This window comes from Callionymus lyra, unplaced genomic scaffold (genome assembly GCF_982586985.1).
Source record: "Callionymus lyra unplaced genomic scaffold, fCalLyr1.hap1.1 HAP1_SCAFFOLD_25, whole genome shotgun sequence".
NCBI lineage: Eukaryota > Metazoa > Chordata > Actinopteri > Syngnathiformes > Callionymidae > Callionymus > Callionymus lyra.
The window spans coordinates 12,277-30,468 of record NW_028258542.1 but is presented as its reverse complement, the minus strand read 5'-3'; the positions used below and the strand labels follow the sequence as shown (position 1 = coordinate 30,468).

General features: G+C 42.9%; 1 protein-coding gene across 1 annotated transcript; it reads left to right on the top strand.

The window, feature by feature from the left end:
• Positions 1-3,268: 3,268 nt before the first annotated feature.
• LOC148058780 (uncharacterized) lies at positions 3,269-6,888 on the top strand. Its single transcript, XM_087782509.1, has one exon. It carries the CDS (start codon positions 3,271-3,273, stop codon positions 6,886-6,888), a length of 3,618 nt encoding a protein of 1,205 aa, XP_087638635.1. The 5' UTR covers positions 3,269-3,270.
• Positions 6,889-18,192: the final 11,304 nt, after the last annotated feature.

Here is an 18,192-nt window from a genome sequence, read left to right as displayed (position 1 = left end):
CTTAAATGTTTTTCTGCAGCCGGGTCTGTCAGTGTTATACTAGATCCACTCAGTATAAACTGTTGTCAACATTGAAGTCAAATCATCTCCAGAAATGATACTTTGTGATGAAGTCTTAATGTTAAAAGAGACAAATGTAATAAGATCTTTAATGAATCAATTCATGTACATTTATATCAAACCTGCTATTCCCTGCATGATGGGATCAGAAACACTAGAATTCTACTTTCTCGGGACGTTTTAGATTTACAACGACGACATCATTAAAAGTGTGAACTGCAGTCACACTGCAAGTTTATGTCCATAATCCTTAGATATTCTCTCCAAATGAGAACAATTTAACAGAAGAGTTTAACATTACCTTGGCTGTAGTCATGCTCTGTAGACAGAAGCTTCACCTGCACAGGTGATCTCATTAGCTCGTCCTGTCTCTCCACCTGCACGCAAAGCAACTTGTACTCTCTGCTGCCCTCTAGTGTTGCTAAAACGATTTATTATGTCCAATAAACAAACCTACAGAAAGACTTAACAGTGTGGGTCTTTCTTTTTATTTCAAGGGTCCCCATTTTATCTCAAACATCAATATAGCTAATATTTAACACTAATTGGTAAATATCAAACATGTATGCTTCATTACAGTTGAAACAATTGTTCTCTGGTAACAAATATTTATCATTAAACATGTGTGTTCATGTATGATCCATGGCACTCATCATGATGGACAAATATGATGGAAAAACATTCTATTAGTGTCAGTACAGTACACGAGGTTGGAAATCAACCACGCATTTGCGCATGCGTTGTCCACCTACAAGGAGGTTTATAACGGTCAGACGCGGAAGAATCTACGAAACTATCACTGATAGATTCTCAAAAATCATCTGATATTAAATGATCTTTTCTCTCAAGGATAAGGATGTTGAAGGAGTGACGTCACAGTGTCCACTGTTGAAGGATAAGGATGTTGAGTGTCCAGCTGGAAGGAGCACAGGTACATGTTGTGGTTTATTAAAGTCTCTTTTCATTTTATTGACATCGGTAAATGTAACGCTAAGTTTAAGTGAAGGTATCAAGACCTGTCGCCCTTCCCAGCTATCTTCTAAATAATCCACGGAGGAAAAATTCAGAAAAAAAAGTCTTATATAGATCCAGAGCGGTCCGTAATAGGAACAAAAAAACAAAACAGGCACTCGGGGCGAAGGCAGGGCACTTCTGGAGATCGGGGTCCCAACAGCAACTAAAACAAAAAGACAAAAGGACTCACTTGAGTAAATAAAAGTGCTGACAACGTCAGGAGTATCCAAAGGATTATCCAGTTGTGATTCAAAGGCGAGGAGCGAGATCGAAAGGACAGCCAACCTGGTCTGGAAACGCAATACTCTGGCGAGTTCTTCCGGGTAGAGACGCTCCTTATCAATGGGAAGAACCCGCCACTCCATCATCCCCAGCCGCGCACCTGCCAGCGTCTGTCACTCAAAACACAGGACACATGAAAACGGAAAACCACCTTCAAAATAAAACAAAAGAACATAAGCATGACACTTGTATGTTGATTCTATCAAATGTATTCTGCCTATTTTAAATGTTGACCTTTTTTCTTATAAGAGTAACTGTCAGGAGTCTTGATGTAAAACGTCACTCAAATGTGTCATTTATTTATTTCTCTCACAGGATTCAGAGTCAATGTTCATTGCACAGAATTTCCATCTCCGTCCTGCACTGTCTGTGATGATGGAACTTACATGGACAAATTGAACCGAGAGAAACATGGTTTCAAGTGTCTCGTCTGTACTGAAGGTAAAGTTTGTTCTTCACTAGAATGATGAGTTGGTCAGTATGTAGATGTGATGTAGAATTTGTTATTGACTAACAGGACTGAGAGAGATCAGATCCTGTACCTTCACAGCAAACACCAAGTGTGAACCTCTGGAGGGTTTTTTCTGTGTGGACGGCTCAGTGGACACATGTGTGGCAGCACAGCAACACTCCACATGTGAACCAGGACAGTTCATCATCAGAGCAGGCGAGTTTCACATCCAACATGTGAAATGCAAGAGTGCAGAAACTATAAGACACACACAATGTTCTTCACAGGAACGTCCTCCACAGACACTGAGTGTGGAACCTGCAGTGAAGGAACATTTTCAAATGGAACGTTCACGTCATGTCAGGATCACAAACAGTGAGTGAAGCTTCACAAATGTTTGCTCCAGATGTTTTCTTCTAAACTGTCTCCACTTGTCTTTGTAGATGTTCAACATATCTACGAGAAGGAACTATTTCTTCTGACTCTGTATGTCGAGAAGGTTTGACACCAGGAGAAGTGGCTGGAATTATTGTTGCTGTGATCGTTCTACTGATCACATGTTCTGTAGTTTATTGGTATAAAAAAAGAAAAAGAGGTAAAAAACAAATGCATTCATAAAAATCACATTATTATTGTAAGAGACATACAGGCTGAAGATGTGCTGCACGGTGTGTTTGAGTGTGTGTGTGTTGCAGAGGGGGCGGTTCACATGGGAGTAGGCGTGTGTGCGTGCGGAGGTGTGTGCGTAAAGGTGGGCATTCACAGGTGACGCAGATGAGAGAGAGAGAGAGTCAAGGTTGGAAGTAGCCGTAATTTTTGTTGACCGCTGCACGCTACACGCTACACTGTGCTGTTTGGATAACAATAAATGCACCAAAAGCATATCTGGATCTCGGCGTATCTGTTATCACAAGGAAACCAAAGCGCGTCATAAATCTACGTACCTGAGGACCCAACCTCATACTCTCAGCGGCGAAAAGTTTGTGTTTGGAAGCCGCAACATTTGTCAACAAAAAATGGCGTAGAATGAAAATCATCAAGCCGCATCAAAGAACCAAGTCGTCACGCACCGACCAGCCTGAGATAAGTGCCACACCACGCCATCCATTCACCTGGGAACAGGTAGGCCTGAACCTGTTAATGTTTGTGGATTAAGGAATCCGCTTCAACTGGAATGCATTGTGTCAAGTGAGGACAATGTATTAAATGGATGTTACGCTGGTTGCATTGGCGCATTGATGGTGGCGCATATTCTCTGTGCTTTATTGGATTGTGATGTCGGGACTTTGTGGAATGTGGCGGCTGATGTTGAAATTCTTGGATCGAATCTGCTCTGTCAAAGAATTGAAATGCTATGGATGGATTTGAATACGCTCTTGAATGAAATATGATTGTTTTGCTACATACAAAAATACAATCCAACGGAAATGAGTCAAATAAACGCAGATGCTGAATGTTCAAACATGGAACGTGAAAAGAGGGAAATTAAACTGACGGCCAAAGCTATGGAAAATAAAATCGAACGGTTGCAGAATGAGCGCAAAAGTGCCGTTAATAAAATCAAAGAGCTTATTCCGCAAATTAAAGCGCACATGAAATCAAAAGAAAATGTAACTGAAATCCCATCACAACTGAATAACTTGAATGCACTGTGTAAAAAGGCCACTGACCTGCACAACGAAGTATTGCAACTTCTTCCCGATGATGAACATAAAAAACAAAAAGAGTGGTTTTCTAGCATTATGGATTACAGTGATGCATTCAAGGAACGTGTGGAAAAATGGATAAAGGAAAATCCGCATGAAAACTCAAATGAATTACCACTACATACAAATACTTCTGAGCAACCAACAAAGGAAATAAATTATGCAGTACAAATTCCTGTCGAAAAAAGCAAGAATTTGTCTGTTGCTGACCCTCCAGTACCTGTTACCACTGAACAAGATCCTCAGGATGAACTACAGCCCTGTGACAGCATCTCAAATGCAACCAAGAAATCGCGCTCACATCATTCCTCATCTTTAGCTTCACGCTCATCTGCTCGCTTAAAAACGGAAACAAATCTTGCAATTTTGGCAACAAGACAAAAGGCATTAAAGGAAAAACATGCATTGGATGAAGAGGAGTTAAAGTTACGCAAAAGAAGAGAACAGCTTTTACTGGAGAATGAAATCGCTGAGGAAATGGCAAAACTAAGTGTTATAAAATCACAAAGCAGTGTCGGCAGTAAATCAAAGTCAAAGGTTTCAGACGGGATGAACTCATACTATGAAAAGACATGCTCAAAACAACAACTAAAACCCAATGCAATTGAAACCACACAGACAGTTGTGACGCCTAAAGTCACTCACTTACCTGACATAAAACATCTCCCAGATCCTTCTTACATGCTCCAACGTTATCTTACAATTCCTGAAGATCCTGTGACTAATGTCACACAAACTGATGCATCACAAAACGACAGTGTGCTGGACATAATGAGAAAACAAAATGAAATTTCAACACTCTTGATGCAACAACAATGCCTCTCAGCACTCCCAAAAAGGGAAATTCCCATTTTCGATGGTAACCCACTCAAATACCATTCGTTTATTAAAGCATTTAAAAATGGAGTTGAGCGAAACACCAGTAACAACTGTGACAGACTCTACTTCCTTGAACAATACACCAAAGGCCATGCAAAGGGACTAGTGAGGAGCTGTCAGCACATGGAGTCGAGCAGAGGATATGTGAAGGCGAAGGCTCTATTGAAAGAACACTATGGCAATGAGCAAAAGGTGGCAGCCGCATACATGGAGAGAGCTTTGTCATGGCCCACTATTAAAGCAGAAGATGGGAAAGCCCTTCAGGAGTACGGCCTCTTTCTGCGTGGATGCTGCAACGCTTTGGAGGATGTGCAGTATTTAAATGATCTTGACACACCCACAAACATGGTGGAAATCATCAAAAAACTGCCGTACAAACTCCGAGACCGCTGGAGGTGCGACGCATGTGACCTGCAGGAAAGGTACAATAGGAGAGCAAGGTTTGTGGACATTACCAACTTTGTTGAAAAACAAGTAAAAATCTTGACAGACCCTGTGTTTGGAAACATTCAGGACACTGTTATGACAACTAAACAAATGAAATACAAACCACCCCCTCGCACCAGCATCAGAGGAACCAGCTTCGCTACCACAGTGAATCATGTGGAGAGAACAGCTCAACCTGTGAATAAAGCTACAAACATAAAACCACCAGCAAGGAAGATCTGTCCCTGCTGCACTGGAGGACACACATTGGATGTGTGTGCTCGGTTGGAAAAAATGGCACACAAGGAGAAAATTGACTTCCTGAAGGAAAATGGTGCTTGTTTTCGCTGCCTGTGTATAGGACACATAAGCAAAAATTGCCAAAGGAAGATTTCCTGCTCGAAGTGTGGCCTAAGACATCCAACTGTGCTCCATAAGGATAGTGTGGCAACAGCAGAACCGGCTGAGAGAAGCATCCAGGTTACAGTGGATGACACTTTGGTTTCCAGTGGGCTTACAGGGGCTGGTGAGACAGATTGCAAGCTTCCTATCGTGCCGATCCAAGTGAAGGCGAAGAAGGGCAATAAAGTCATTCTCACATACGCCTTTTTGGACCCGGGAAGTACTGCAGTGTTCTGTACTGAGAGTCTGAAGCAGAAGCTCAATTTGTCTGGGAAGAGAGCCAACATTCTTCTCAGGACCATGGGGCAGGAGAAGGTGGTCAGTAGCTACATTGTTCCAGAGCTGGAGGTGGCAGCACTTGAAGATGACAGCTTCATTGAGTTGCCAAAAGCGTACACTCAGTTGTCAATGCCAGTCCACAAAGCAAACATACCCACAAATAAGGATCTGACAAGGTGGCCATATTTAAGACACATCTCCTTACCACAGATTGAGGCTGGAATTGAGTTGCTGATTGGAACGAATGTTCCACGAGCCATGGAACCGCTGGAAGTCATCCGCAGTGAGCACAATGGACCCTACGCTATAAGGACGGTGCTGGGCTGGACGGTAAATGGACCACTGACAGGAAACGGTGGAGAGGCCAATTACTGTGACCAGCCAGTAACGGTGAACCGTGTGTCCATTGTAAATTTGGATGAACTGTGGCAACAGCAATTTAAAATGGACTTTCCAGAATCTGCTGTGGAGGAACAAGTGGGTCTGTCCAGGGAAGACCCGAGGTTCATGGACATGGTCACAAAGTCAGCCAAACGGGTCAATGGTCATTACCAGGTTGCCCTGCCTTTGAAAAATTCAAACGTCTGTATGCCAAATAACAGGAAAGTGGTGGAACAGCGTCAAAACCATCTGAAGAGGAGGCTCCAGAGGGATCCAGTGTTTTACAAGGAGTATAACATCTTTATTAATGATCTGCTTGGTAAAGGCTATGCTGAAAGGGTTCCTGATGCAGAGCTGGAAAGAAGTGATGGCAAGGTCTGTTACATACCGCACCATGGTTTCTACCACCCGACAAAGAGAAAACTCAGAGTTGTTTTTGATTGTGGTGCCAGTTACAAAAGACAATCTCCAAATGAAGAGCTGTTGCATCTAACCAGCTCACTGATTGGAGTTGTGACCAGGTTCAGGAGGGAACCTGTCGTCATCATGGCTGACATAGAAGCTATGTTTCACCAGGTGCAAGTGCCCCCAGATGATACTGATCTGCTGCGATTCCTCTGGTGGTCACAAGGAGACTTGAACCAAGCACCATGTGAATACAGGATGAAGGTACATCTTTTCGGAGCTACATCCTCCCCTAGCTGCGCCAACTTTGCCCTCAAGAAATGTGCAGAGGATTTTGGACATGAGCATAAGGAGGAGACAGTGGACAAGCTGCAGCACTGCTTTTATGTGGATGATTGTTTGGTGGCAGTTGTAACAGAGGAGGAAGCACTGACCCTCTGTCATGAGCTCATGTCTCTGTGCGCTAAAGGGGGATTCTGTTTGACCAAGTGGCACAGTAATCAGATCTGTTCTGGAAGCGCTGGACAAAGGAGTACCTGCCTCTGTTACAGGAGCGACAGAGATGGACTGGAGTCCAGAGAAACCTTGTCGCAGGAGATCTAATTTTGCTTATGGACAGTACTGCACCTCGTAATTCTTGGATTATGGGACGTGTCTTGCGAACTTTTCCGGATTGCAAGGGATTTGTGCGTCAAATTCGGATTAAGACGAGAACATATTGTTTGGACAGACCCGTATCCAAGGTGTGTTTGTTGCTGGAGAAGGAGGAGGCAGCATGAGGACATTGCTGACCTCTATATGGACTTTGTGTTTTGTTTTTGTTTTTGTCTTTATTACTTGTGCTGGACTTTGCACTAATTGGTCATGACGACCAGAAGAAGGAATATTTGGTATAATGATTTTTCATGGACTTGAGCAATTTATTAGACATTTTTTGCATTTTCGTTGAAATTGATATGATTTATTATTTCTCCTATTGTGTTTGAAATGTGAATTATTATGTGAGTCCTAATAATTAGGGGCTGGTGTGTAAGAGACATACAGGCTGAAGATGTGCTGCACGGTGTGTTTGAGTGTGTGTGTGTTGCAGAGGGGGCGGTTCACATGGGAGTAGGCGTGTGTGCGTGCGGAGGTGTGTGCGTAAAGGTGGGCATTCACAGGTGACGCAGATGAGAGAGAGAGAGAGTCAAGGTTGGAAGTAGCCGTAATTTTTGTTGACCGCTGCACGCTACACGCTACACTGTGCTGTTTGGATAACAATAAATGCACCAAAAGCATATCTGGATCTCGGCGTATCTGTTATCACAAGGAAACCAAAGCGCGTCATAAATCTACGTACCTGAGGACCCAACCTCATACTCTCAGCGGCGAAAAGTTTGTGTTTGGAAGCCGCAACAATTATATTGATTTGTGTTTATCTGGAGTCATTTCCTTGAATTATTTTTCTCCTTAACCAGATGGAAAAGAGTTCAAGAGAAGAAGGAAGGTATGTAAGAATGTTTTTTAGTCATTTATCAAAGTGATTTAATGTTTAAATGTAATGTTGATTAATTTTGCAAATGTCATCACTTGTACAATTAAAATGAATGTCAATTTTGGTTTAATATCTTCAGCACTGCAGTATTTGTGCATCAGAGAAACGATCATTATTTCTTATTAGGAGGTGGCAGTGGGAATGAATGAATGTATGGATTCAACGGAGCATCCGTGAGAATTTCAATTAGTTTGAGCTTTTTTTTTAATCTAAACTGACTTATTTTTTTCTTGTCTTAGATCAATTTATTCATCTGAGAATAAGTCCGATGAAGTGGAACATGTTCCACTGATGGTAGAACCCGGGGAAGACCCAGAACACACTGAAGAAGCATGTTCCTCCACTGGGCTGGAAACACAGGGGGGTCCTCCAGAAAGAGCTGGACGATGTAACTGGGGAGAAGAAAGTATGGACCTCTCTGCTGAAGCTGCTGCCCCCGTGACAAGAATCCAGATAAACAGACCAGAGATAGCAGACGTTGAATATGAACTAATTGGACACGAGGATATTAAAGTAGATTGTTCAGTCATTCAATAGAATGTTTGAGTTTTATACAACATGAAAAATGTGTTCATAAATGATGTGTTCAGTGAACATAACATATTTCTGGCTGTTTTCATTTGCCTGTGTGTGTAGCTTAGTCTGTGATATAGAAAACAGTTTCTGTCAAAGCTTTCATTAATCTCATAAATGGCTGATCAGTTAAACATCAGCCAGGTTTGAGGATGTACTTCACTCCACAGCCGTCAGTGTTGCTTGTTCTTTCACTGCCCTTTTTGTGAGGTCACCAAATTCAGACCAGCACAGATGGACAAAACCCAACAGCACATACAAAGCCACTTGAGAAAGGCAATCATCATGGAGGTGTGTACAGTATATGTTTAGTTAGTTCCTCGTATATTGCATCATAAAAGTCTAACCGTTTACATTTTTATGTTTGACAGACTATCCGATACACAGATGTGGGCTGCAGACCAGAACCTCACGTCCATTGTCATGTGCGTGTCAATGTGTGTCAATGCGCGCGTGTGTCAATGTGCGTCAATGCTTGCGCGCGTGTCAATGTGCGTCAATGCTTGCGTGCGTGTCAATGCGTGTGCGTGTGTCAATATGCTTGCGCGCGTGTCAATGTGCGTCAATGCTTGCGCGCGTGTCAATGTGCGTCAATGCGCGCGTGCGTGTCAATGTGCGTCAATGCGCCCGTGCGTGTCAATGCGTGTGCGTGCGTCAATATGCGCGCGAGTGTCAATGTGCGTCAATGCTTGCGCGCGTGTCAATGTGCGTCAATGCTTGCGCGTGTGTCAATGTGCGTCAATGCTTGCGCGTGTCAACACACAACACACGCACGCACACATTAAACAAATGCGCACACCCACATTAAACAAACGCGCACGCACACATAAAACACACGCATGCATACACAGACATGCACTGACAAACGCACACACACACGGTGACATGCAAACATAAAACACACGCACGCACGCACACATAAAACAAACGCGGATTTTATAGGTTTGTTTGTGATGTGTAGTTATGCGTTTGTGTGCATGTCATTGGTGTGTGTGCGCATGTGTCAGTGTGTCTGCGTGTGCGTGCGTGTGTGTGTTTTATGTGTGCATGTCACCGTGTGTGTGCGTGTGTCAGTGCATGTCTGTGTGTGCATGCGTGTGTTTTGTGTGCGTCCGCGTTTGTTTTATGTGTGCGTGCGTGCGTGTGTTTTATGTGTGCATGTCACATGAAACAAATGCGCGCACGCACACATAAAACAAATGCGCGCATGCACACATAAAACAAATGCGCGCATGCACACATAAAGCAAATGCGCGCATGCACACATAAAACAAATGCGCGCATGCACACATAAAACAAATGCGCGCACGTCACATAAAACAAATGCGCGCACGCACACATAAAACAAATGCGCGCACGCACATATTAAAGAAATGCGCACGCGCACACAAAACAAAGGCGCAAGAGCACACAAAACAAATGCGCGGGCACAGATAAAACAAATGCACACGCACACAACACACGCACGCACACATTAAACAAATGCGCACACCCACAAAAAACAAACGCGCACGCACACATAAAACACACGCATGCATACACAGACATGCACTGACAAACGCACACACACACGGTGACATGCAAACATAAAACACACGCACGCACGCACACATAAAACAAACGCGGGTTTTATAGGTTTGTTTGTGATGTGTAGTTATGCGTTTGTGTGCATGTCATTGGTGTGTGTGCGCATGTGTCAGTGTGTGTCTGCGTGTGCGTGCGTGTGTGTGTTTTATGTGTGCATGTCACCGTGTGTGTGCGTGTGTCAGTGCATGTCTGTGTGTGCATGCGTGTGTTTTGTGTGCGTCCGCGTTTGTTTTATGTGTGCGTGCGTGCGTGTGTTTTATGTGTGCATGTCACATGAAACAAATGCGCGCACGCACACATAAAACAAATGCGCGCATGCACACATAAAACAAATGCGCGCATGCACACATAAAACAAATGCGCGCATGCACACATAAAGCAAATGCGCGCATGCACACATAAAACAAATGCGCGCACGTCACATAAAACAAATGCGCGCACGCACACATAAAACAAATGCGCGCACGCACATATTAAAGAAATGCGCACGCGCACACAAAACAAATGCGCAAGAGCACACAAAACAAATGCGCGCGCACAGATAAAACAAATGCACACGCACACAACACACGCACGCACACATTAAACAAATGCGCACACCCACATAAAACAAACGCGCACGCACACATAAAACACACGCATGCATACACAGACATGCACTGACAAACGCACACACACACGGTGACATGCAAACATAAAACACACGCACGCACGCACACATAAAACAAACGCGGATTTTATAGGTTTGTTTGTGATCTGTAGTTATGCGTTTGTGTGCATGTCATTGGTGTGTGTGCGCATGTGTCAGTGTGTGTCTGCGTGTGCGTGCGTGTGTGTGTTTTATGTGTGCATGTCACCGTGTGTGTGCGTGTGTCAGTGCATGTCTGTGTGTGCATGCGTGTGTGTGTTTTATGTGTGCATGTCACCGTGTGTGTGCGTGTGTCAGTGCATGTCTGTGTGTGCATGCGTGTGTTTTGTGTGCGTCCGCGTTTGTTTTATGTGTGCGTGCGTGCGTGTGTTTTATGTGTGCATGTCACATGAAACAAATGCGCGCACGCACACATAAAACAAATGCGCGCATGCACACATAAAACAAATGCGCGCATGCACACATAAAACAAATGCGCGCGCGCGCACACAAAACACACGGATGCACACACAGACATGCACTGACACACGCACACACACACGGTGACATGCACACATAAAACAAACGCGGACGCACACAAAACAATGTGCGTCAATGCTTGCGCGTGTCAACACACAACACACGCACGCACACATTAAACAAATGCGCACACCCACATTAAACAAACGCGCACGCACACATAAAACACACGCATGCATACACAGACATGCACTGACAAACGCACACACACACGGTGACATGCAAACATAAAACACACGCACGCACGCACACATAATGCGTGTGTTTTGTGTGCGTCCGCGTTTGTTTTATGTGTGCGTGCGTGCGTGTGTTTTATGTGTGCATGTCACATGAAACAAATGCGCGCACGCACACATAAAACAAATGCGCGCATGCACACATAAAACAAATGCGCGCATGCACACATAAAGCAAATGCGCGCATGCACACATAAAACAAATGCGCGCACGTCACATAAAACAAATGCGCGCACGCACACATAAAACAAATGCGCGCACGCACATATTAAAGAAATGCGCACGCGCACACAAAACAAATGCGCAAGAGCACACAAAACAAATGCGCGCGCACAGATAAAACAAATGCACACGCACACAACACACGCACGCACACATTAAACAAATGCGCACACCCACATAAAACAAACGCGCACGCACACATAAAACACACGCATGCATACACAGACATGCACTGACAAACGCACACACACACGGTGACATGCAAACATAAAACACACGCACGCACGCACACATAAAACAAACGCGGGTTTTATAGGTTTGTTTGTGATGTGTAGTTATGCGTTTGTGTGCATGTCATTGGTGTGTGTGCGCATGTGTCAGTGTGTGTCTGCGTGTGCGTGCGTGTGTGTGTTTTATGTGTGCATGTCACCGTGTGTGTGCGTGTGTCAGTGCATGTCTGTGTGTGCATGCGTGTGTTTTGTGTGCGTCCGCGTTTGTTTTATGTGTGCGTGCGTGCGTGTGTTTTATGTGTGCATGTCACATGAAACAAATGCGCGCACGCACACATAAAACAAATGCGCGCATGCACACATAAAACAAATGCGCGCATGCACACATAAAACAAATGCGCGCGCGCGCACACAAAACACACGGATGCACACACAGACATGCACTGACACACGCACACACACACGGTGACATGCACACATAAAACAAACGCGGACGCACACAAAACAAACGCGCACGCACACATAAAACACACGCATGCATACATAGACATGCACTGACAAACGCACACACACACGGTGACATGCAAACATAAAACACACGCACGCACGAACACATAAAACAAACGCGGATTTTTTTTAGAATAGAATAGAATAGAAAAGCTTTATTCATCCCCAGAGGGGAAACACACTTTCACAACAGCGCAGATTAAAAAAAAAATATATAGGTTTGTTTGTGATGTGTAGTTATGCGTTTGTGTGCATGTCACTGGTGTGTGTGCGCATGTGTCAGTGTGTGTCTGCGTGTGCGTGCGTGTGTGTGTTTTATGTGTGCATGTCACCGTGTGTGTGTGCGTGTGTCAGTGCATGTCTGTGTGTGCATGCGTGTGTTTAATGTGTGCGTGCGCGTTTGTTTTGTGTGCGTCCGCGTTTGTTTTATGTGTGCGTGCGTGCGTGTGTTTATGTGTGCATGTCACCGTGTGTGTGGGCGTGTGTCAGTGCATGTCTGTGTGTGCATGCGTGTGTTTTAGGTGTGCGTGCGCGTTTCTTTGATGTGTGCGTCCGCGTTTGTTTTATGTGTGCGTGCGTGCGTGTGTTTTATGTGTGCATGTCACCGTGTGTGTGTGCGTTTGTCAGTGCATGTCCGTGTACGCATGCGTGTGTTTTATGTGTGCGTGCGCGTTTGTTTTATGTGGGTGTGCGCATTTGTTTAATGTGTGCGTTCGTGCACAGTAAATTTCCAAGTGTCAAAAGGGAAGTGTTAATGTATTTTAACTATTTCATAGACTGGTTTAACTCTTCCAGATGTAACACAACAACAACAGGTGTAAAACGTGGCTCCTCCCCCTGCAGTGCTGTTGTCAATATCCAGAGTTAAAACCCAGGTGTTATTTATTCAGTGTAAAAAGTGAATGAACACTGTCAAGGGTCAATTTAACAATATTCAGTGTTAATATCTTAATATGCTCCGCCCATTTCAAATGATCCAGAAGTTTCTAGAGTAATTGGACCTCATGGACCACCGCCATGTTTCCATTGGTAAAGACTGTGGTAAGTCTCTCCATCTGCTGACTTATATTTAAATGAATTAAACGATTTATACAATTGTATTCACCGTGACTGTACTACCATTCGCTTTTTAGACTTCTAATGTAGATGAATTGCTATGTGGTTCACCAACATTAAGTTACATTCTATTACTTGTAATGCGGTACAGTTAACCTGCGCAGTGAACACCACGTGTAGACACTTGTAACCAATACCACTATGGATTATTGTGTATATTCGGTTTATGGTGCTCGCTCAAAACAACAGATGTATATGCTGTCTGTACATGCGCGCGCCAGTAAGTACGGTAGTTCATTCCCGCGCCACTCCCCCTCTGTCAGGCTTTAGTTTTTAGTAATGTAACCCAGCCGTTTATTTGTCGTTTTATGTTTCAATTATTTTCACTGGAAGTATATAATTAAACCCAGTTGTTATTTTCGTGTTTTATGTTTTATTACTTTTCAATGCATGTATCGCATCAAGACACTGTCGCTTTAAGACGGCCATTGTTTTTTACCTGCGTTCCACGGATGAGACGCGTGGTGTTCAGATGCTTCAGCGGCTCAGAGACTGAGACACGTGTAAGTAAGTAAGTAAGTAAGTAATATTTATTTATATAGCGCTTTTCGAGACCAGGGTCACAAAGCGCTTTAACAATCAAAAACAATACTCAAAACAGTACATACTTCAAAGATCAAGACAACACCGAGAACAACAAGTTCGAGAAATTCAAGGAAAAGCCTGAACAAATAGAAACGTCTTAAGATGTTTCTTAAAGGAGTCAGTAGACTCCATCAAGCGCAAAGAGAGAGGAAGATTGTTCCAAAGCTTAGGAGCAACAGCCTGAAAAGATTTCTCTCCTCTGGTCCTGAGCCGTGTGCGTGGAACCATCAGTAGATTCTGATCCACAGACCTCAGAGACCGAGCTGGGGTGTAAGGCTGGATCAGATCAGTGATGTAAGGAGGAGCCTGACCATGAATAGCTCTGAAAGTAAGAACCAGAATTTTAAAGTTGATCCTGAAAGAAACTGGAAGCCAGTGAAGAGTTTTAAGGATCGGAGAAATGTGAGTTCTCCTACTTGAGCGGGTCAGAATTCTCGCTGCAGAGTTCTGAATCAACTGCAGACGAGACAGCTCCTTCTTGTTAAGACATGAAAACAAACCGTTACAATAGTCCAGACGAGAAGAAACAAACGCATGGATTACAAGCTCCAGATCATGTTGTGACAACATTTTCCTAAGTTTAGAGATTTTTCTCAGTTGAAGGAAACAGTTTCTGGTCAGTTTTCTGCAGTGTTGAACAAGAGACATGTCTTTATCAAATACAACACCCAGGTTTCTCAGGCTCAGTTTGACAGACTGACCTAAGTCACCCAAGTACTGACTCAACCATGGAATCTTATCATCAGGAGCAATCACCAGAGTTTCAGTTTTGTCCACATTAAGCTGTAAAGTGTGCCAACGCTCCTGCAATTTTACTGAATACACTCGCTTATCACTCCTAGGTGAGCCTAAACAATACGTTTATATTATTGTTTATATTGCTGTGTGTAAATGAATGTTGTGTCGAAGCAGCTATTTAAGTTTTTGTGTGAAACTTGAAGCATTGTTTTATAACTTTATTCAAGTGTATATTTTCGATAGTATTTTATATTGTACTGTTTCACTTTGTTTTGAAAGTAAGTTGCACTTTATATTTTGTTATCGCGTGGTGTTCAGATGCTTCAGCGGCTCAGAGTTCACCGCATCTGTTATTTAACACGCCGATTAAACGTTCGTGCTGTTGTATGGTTAACAAGCGTTGAATGTGTTGAAGGTGCCGTAGCTAAGAATCTTGAATATTAATAAAATAAATCGCCTACCATGACCCACCAATATAGCAAACTTTTTATTGGAATATAAATATATTTTCGTCCTTCAAAATAACAAACAAAATACGTGTGTGAGTTACATTATAATTAAAAAAGCTACGTTTTAGCGAACTAGCTCTCGTGTTAACGCACCACAGAAAGTTACATTACACGCAATGAAACATTATTTCTGAGTCTTAAAGCAATAATGATATCTTACCTCAATAGACGAGTGACGCGCACCTGATTCCGTCAAGTTATGCACAAACGTGAGGATAAAATGCGATCGATCTTTGTCAACAAGTGTGACGTCATCATCCGGAAGTTGCGTATGCGGCAATTTGAAAACTTTTTAGCTGACGCTAAATTTAAACTAAACTTAACTCGGTCTTTATACAAGCACGCATCTACTATTGTATTCATGGCGCTTTTAAACAAACAAGCACAATATCTCATTGTATTCCTGTGGTGTGACGTCACCGCTGCAGGATCAGTTGATTAGCATGTGTGACGTCACCCCTGCAGACTCGCGATTAATGTTGACAAACGTCACGTAGACGCTCATAATCGCAGCTAAATAAAAAGAAAACATATGTCCATAAACGCAATCTCAATGAAAGCTTCTATTTTCATAGAAAAGCGCACCGGATTATAAAGAGGATCAAGCGAAATAGCACAGACTTTATTTTACTCATTCATAAAACAATGTCAACATTATGGAGTTGAAACACCTAAAAATATACAATATAGTCACTTTTACAGGACCTTTTAAGCATGTTTTAATCCGCGAGAGCTTCTTGACTTCCGCGATGCGTAAACAATCCAAGCTCCAAAAAATTAAAATTAAGCATTTTTACCGATTTATATTCACTCTGTACCTCCTTAAAGTGGTTTGAGGTCGTTAAGCACAATCAGGATTAGAATCACACTGTTGACATTAAACATTTCAAATGAGCTTCATAGTTGTAGAATTACGGTAGCCAAATGAAACAGCGACACGTCACGTTACCAAGGCAACGAAGAGATGGGCGACGCGTCAAATGTAACCCGGGTCGTTTGAATCCGACGTCGGGGGGTGCTCTGTATAATACTGGGTGACCCGTGCGTGTCAATGCGTGCGCGCGTGTCAATGTGCGTCAATACGTGTGTGTCAATGTGCGTCAATGTGCGTCAATACGTGTGTGTGTGTCAATGTGCGTCAATGCGTGCGGGTGTGTCAATGCGTATAGACGTGTGTTTATATGTGTGTACATATATGTGTGTATGTGTATAGACGTGTGTGTGTATATATGTGTGTGTATGTGTATAGACGTGTGTGTATATGTGTGTATGTGTATAGACGTGTGTGTGTGTGTGTGTGTATATATATATACGTGTGTGTGTTTATATATGTGTGTGTATAGACGTGTGTATATATATGTGTGTATGTGTATAGACGTGTGTGTATATGTGTGTATGTGTATAGACGTGTGTGTGTGTGTGTGTATATATATATACGTGTGTGTGTTTATATATGTGTGTATGTGTATAGACGTGTGTGTGTATATATATGTGTGTATATGTGTGTATGTGTATAGACGTGTGTGTGTGTATATGTGTGTATGTGTATAGACGTGTGTGTATATATATGTGTGTATATGTGTGTATGTGTATAGACGTGTGTGTATATATATGTGTGTATGTGTATAGACGTGTGTGTGTATATGTATATGTGTGTATGTGTATAGACGTGTGTGTGTGTGTGTGTGTGTGTATATACTGTATATATATTGTAACGATCCTGTTTGTTCTGTTCATTAATGTTGCGGGCACTTTAAGAAGGTGAGTCTGTGCGCATGCGCAGTTGTTGTTAGAGAGATTTCGCGTTCAACTAGTGGTGTGAAGAACGAGCGGCGTTGGTTGTGGCCGAAACAATAACCTCTCTGTGAGTACAGCGAACAAAGAAACAATATCTGTGCAAGACAACCGTCTGGTCATGTGTGGAGGACCAAACGTTACATTGGTGTCAGAAGCGACTTTTTCGGACCTGCTCCTGAGGCGAAGCTAACGGTTATTAGCAACGAACTTTGCTAACGAACGTCCCCGGTATGTACGGGAAAGTGAAGAGCGAAAGTGAGGAGATGGACGTTGGTGCGAGACGACGGGACCATGCTCAACAGTTAAGAGACGCTGTGTTACAACTCTCAGAAGAAGAATGTGCGTCAATGCGTGCGCCAATGTGCAGCAACTGGGCTTCATCAAGTATCAAACAGATCACACATCACACCTACCATGATTTTGTTCAATGAGATGAAAACTTATTTGATGTTCAATCCAGTGTTCAGGTTGACTTCAGTGCTTATGTTTTAGTAGAAGTGAAGCTGTGGTGCTTTAGTTTAATACATGGACACAGCACTAAACTTTGTTGTTGGTTGTTAGTTGTTTTTTTAGATTTTGGGATCAACCGTCACTTTTTAGTAATGGGAGAATTATTTCTCTGCACTGTGCGAGTCGTCCCAGAGCCATTGTTCAGCCTGAAGCCAATACGTTTTTAGGTTGAAAAGTTTGCCCCCCTGAAAAAATGTAATGCCCCCCCTTAAATGTTTTTCTGCAGCCGGGTCTGTCAGTGTTATACTAGATCCACTCAGTATAAACTGTTGTCAACATTGAAGTCAAATCATCTCCAGAAATGATACTTTGTGATGAAGTCTTAATGTTAAAAGAGACAAATGTAATAAGATCTTTAATGAATCAATTCATGTACATTTATATCAAACCTGCTATTCCCTGCATGATGGGATCAGAAACACTAGAATTCTACTTTCTCGGGACGTTTTAGATTTACAACGACGACATCATTAAAAGTGTGAACTGCAGTCACACTGCAAGTTTATGTCCATAATCCTTAGATATTCTCTCCAAATGAGAACAATTTAACAGAAGAGTTTAACATTACCTTGGCTGTAGTCATGCTCTGTAGACA

Bases quoted from the DNA above. Each gene is read 5' to 3' on its own strand.
- LOC148058780 (XM_087782509.1), top strand. From the start codon at position 3,271: ATGGAACGTGAAAAGAGGGAAATTAAACTGACGGCCAAAGCTATGGAA.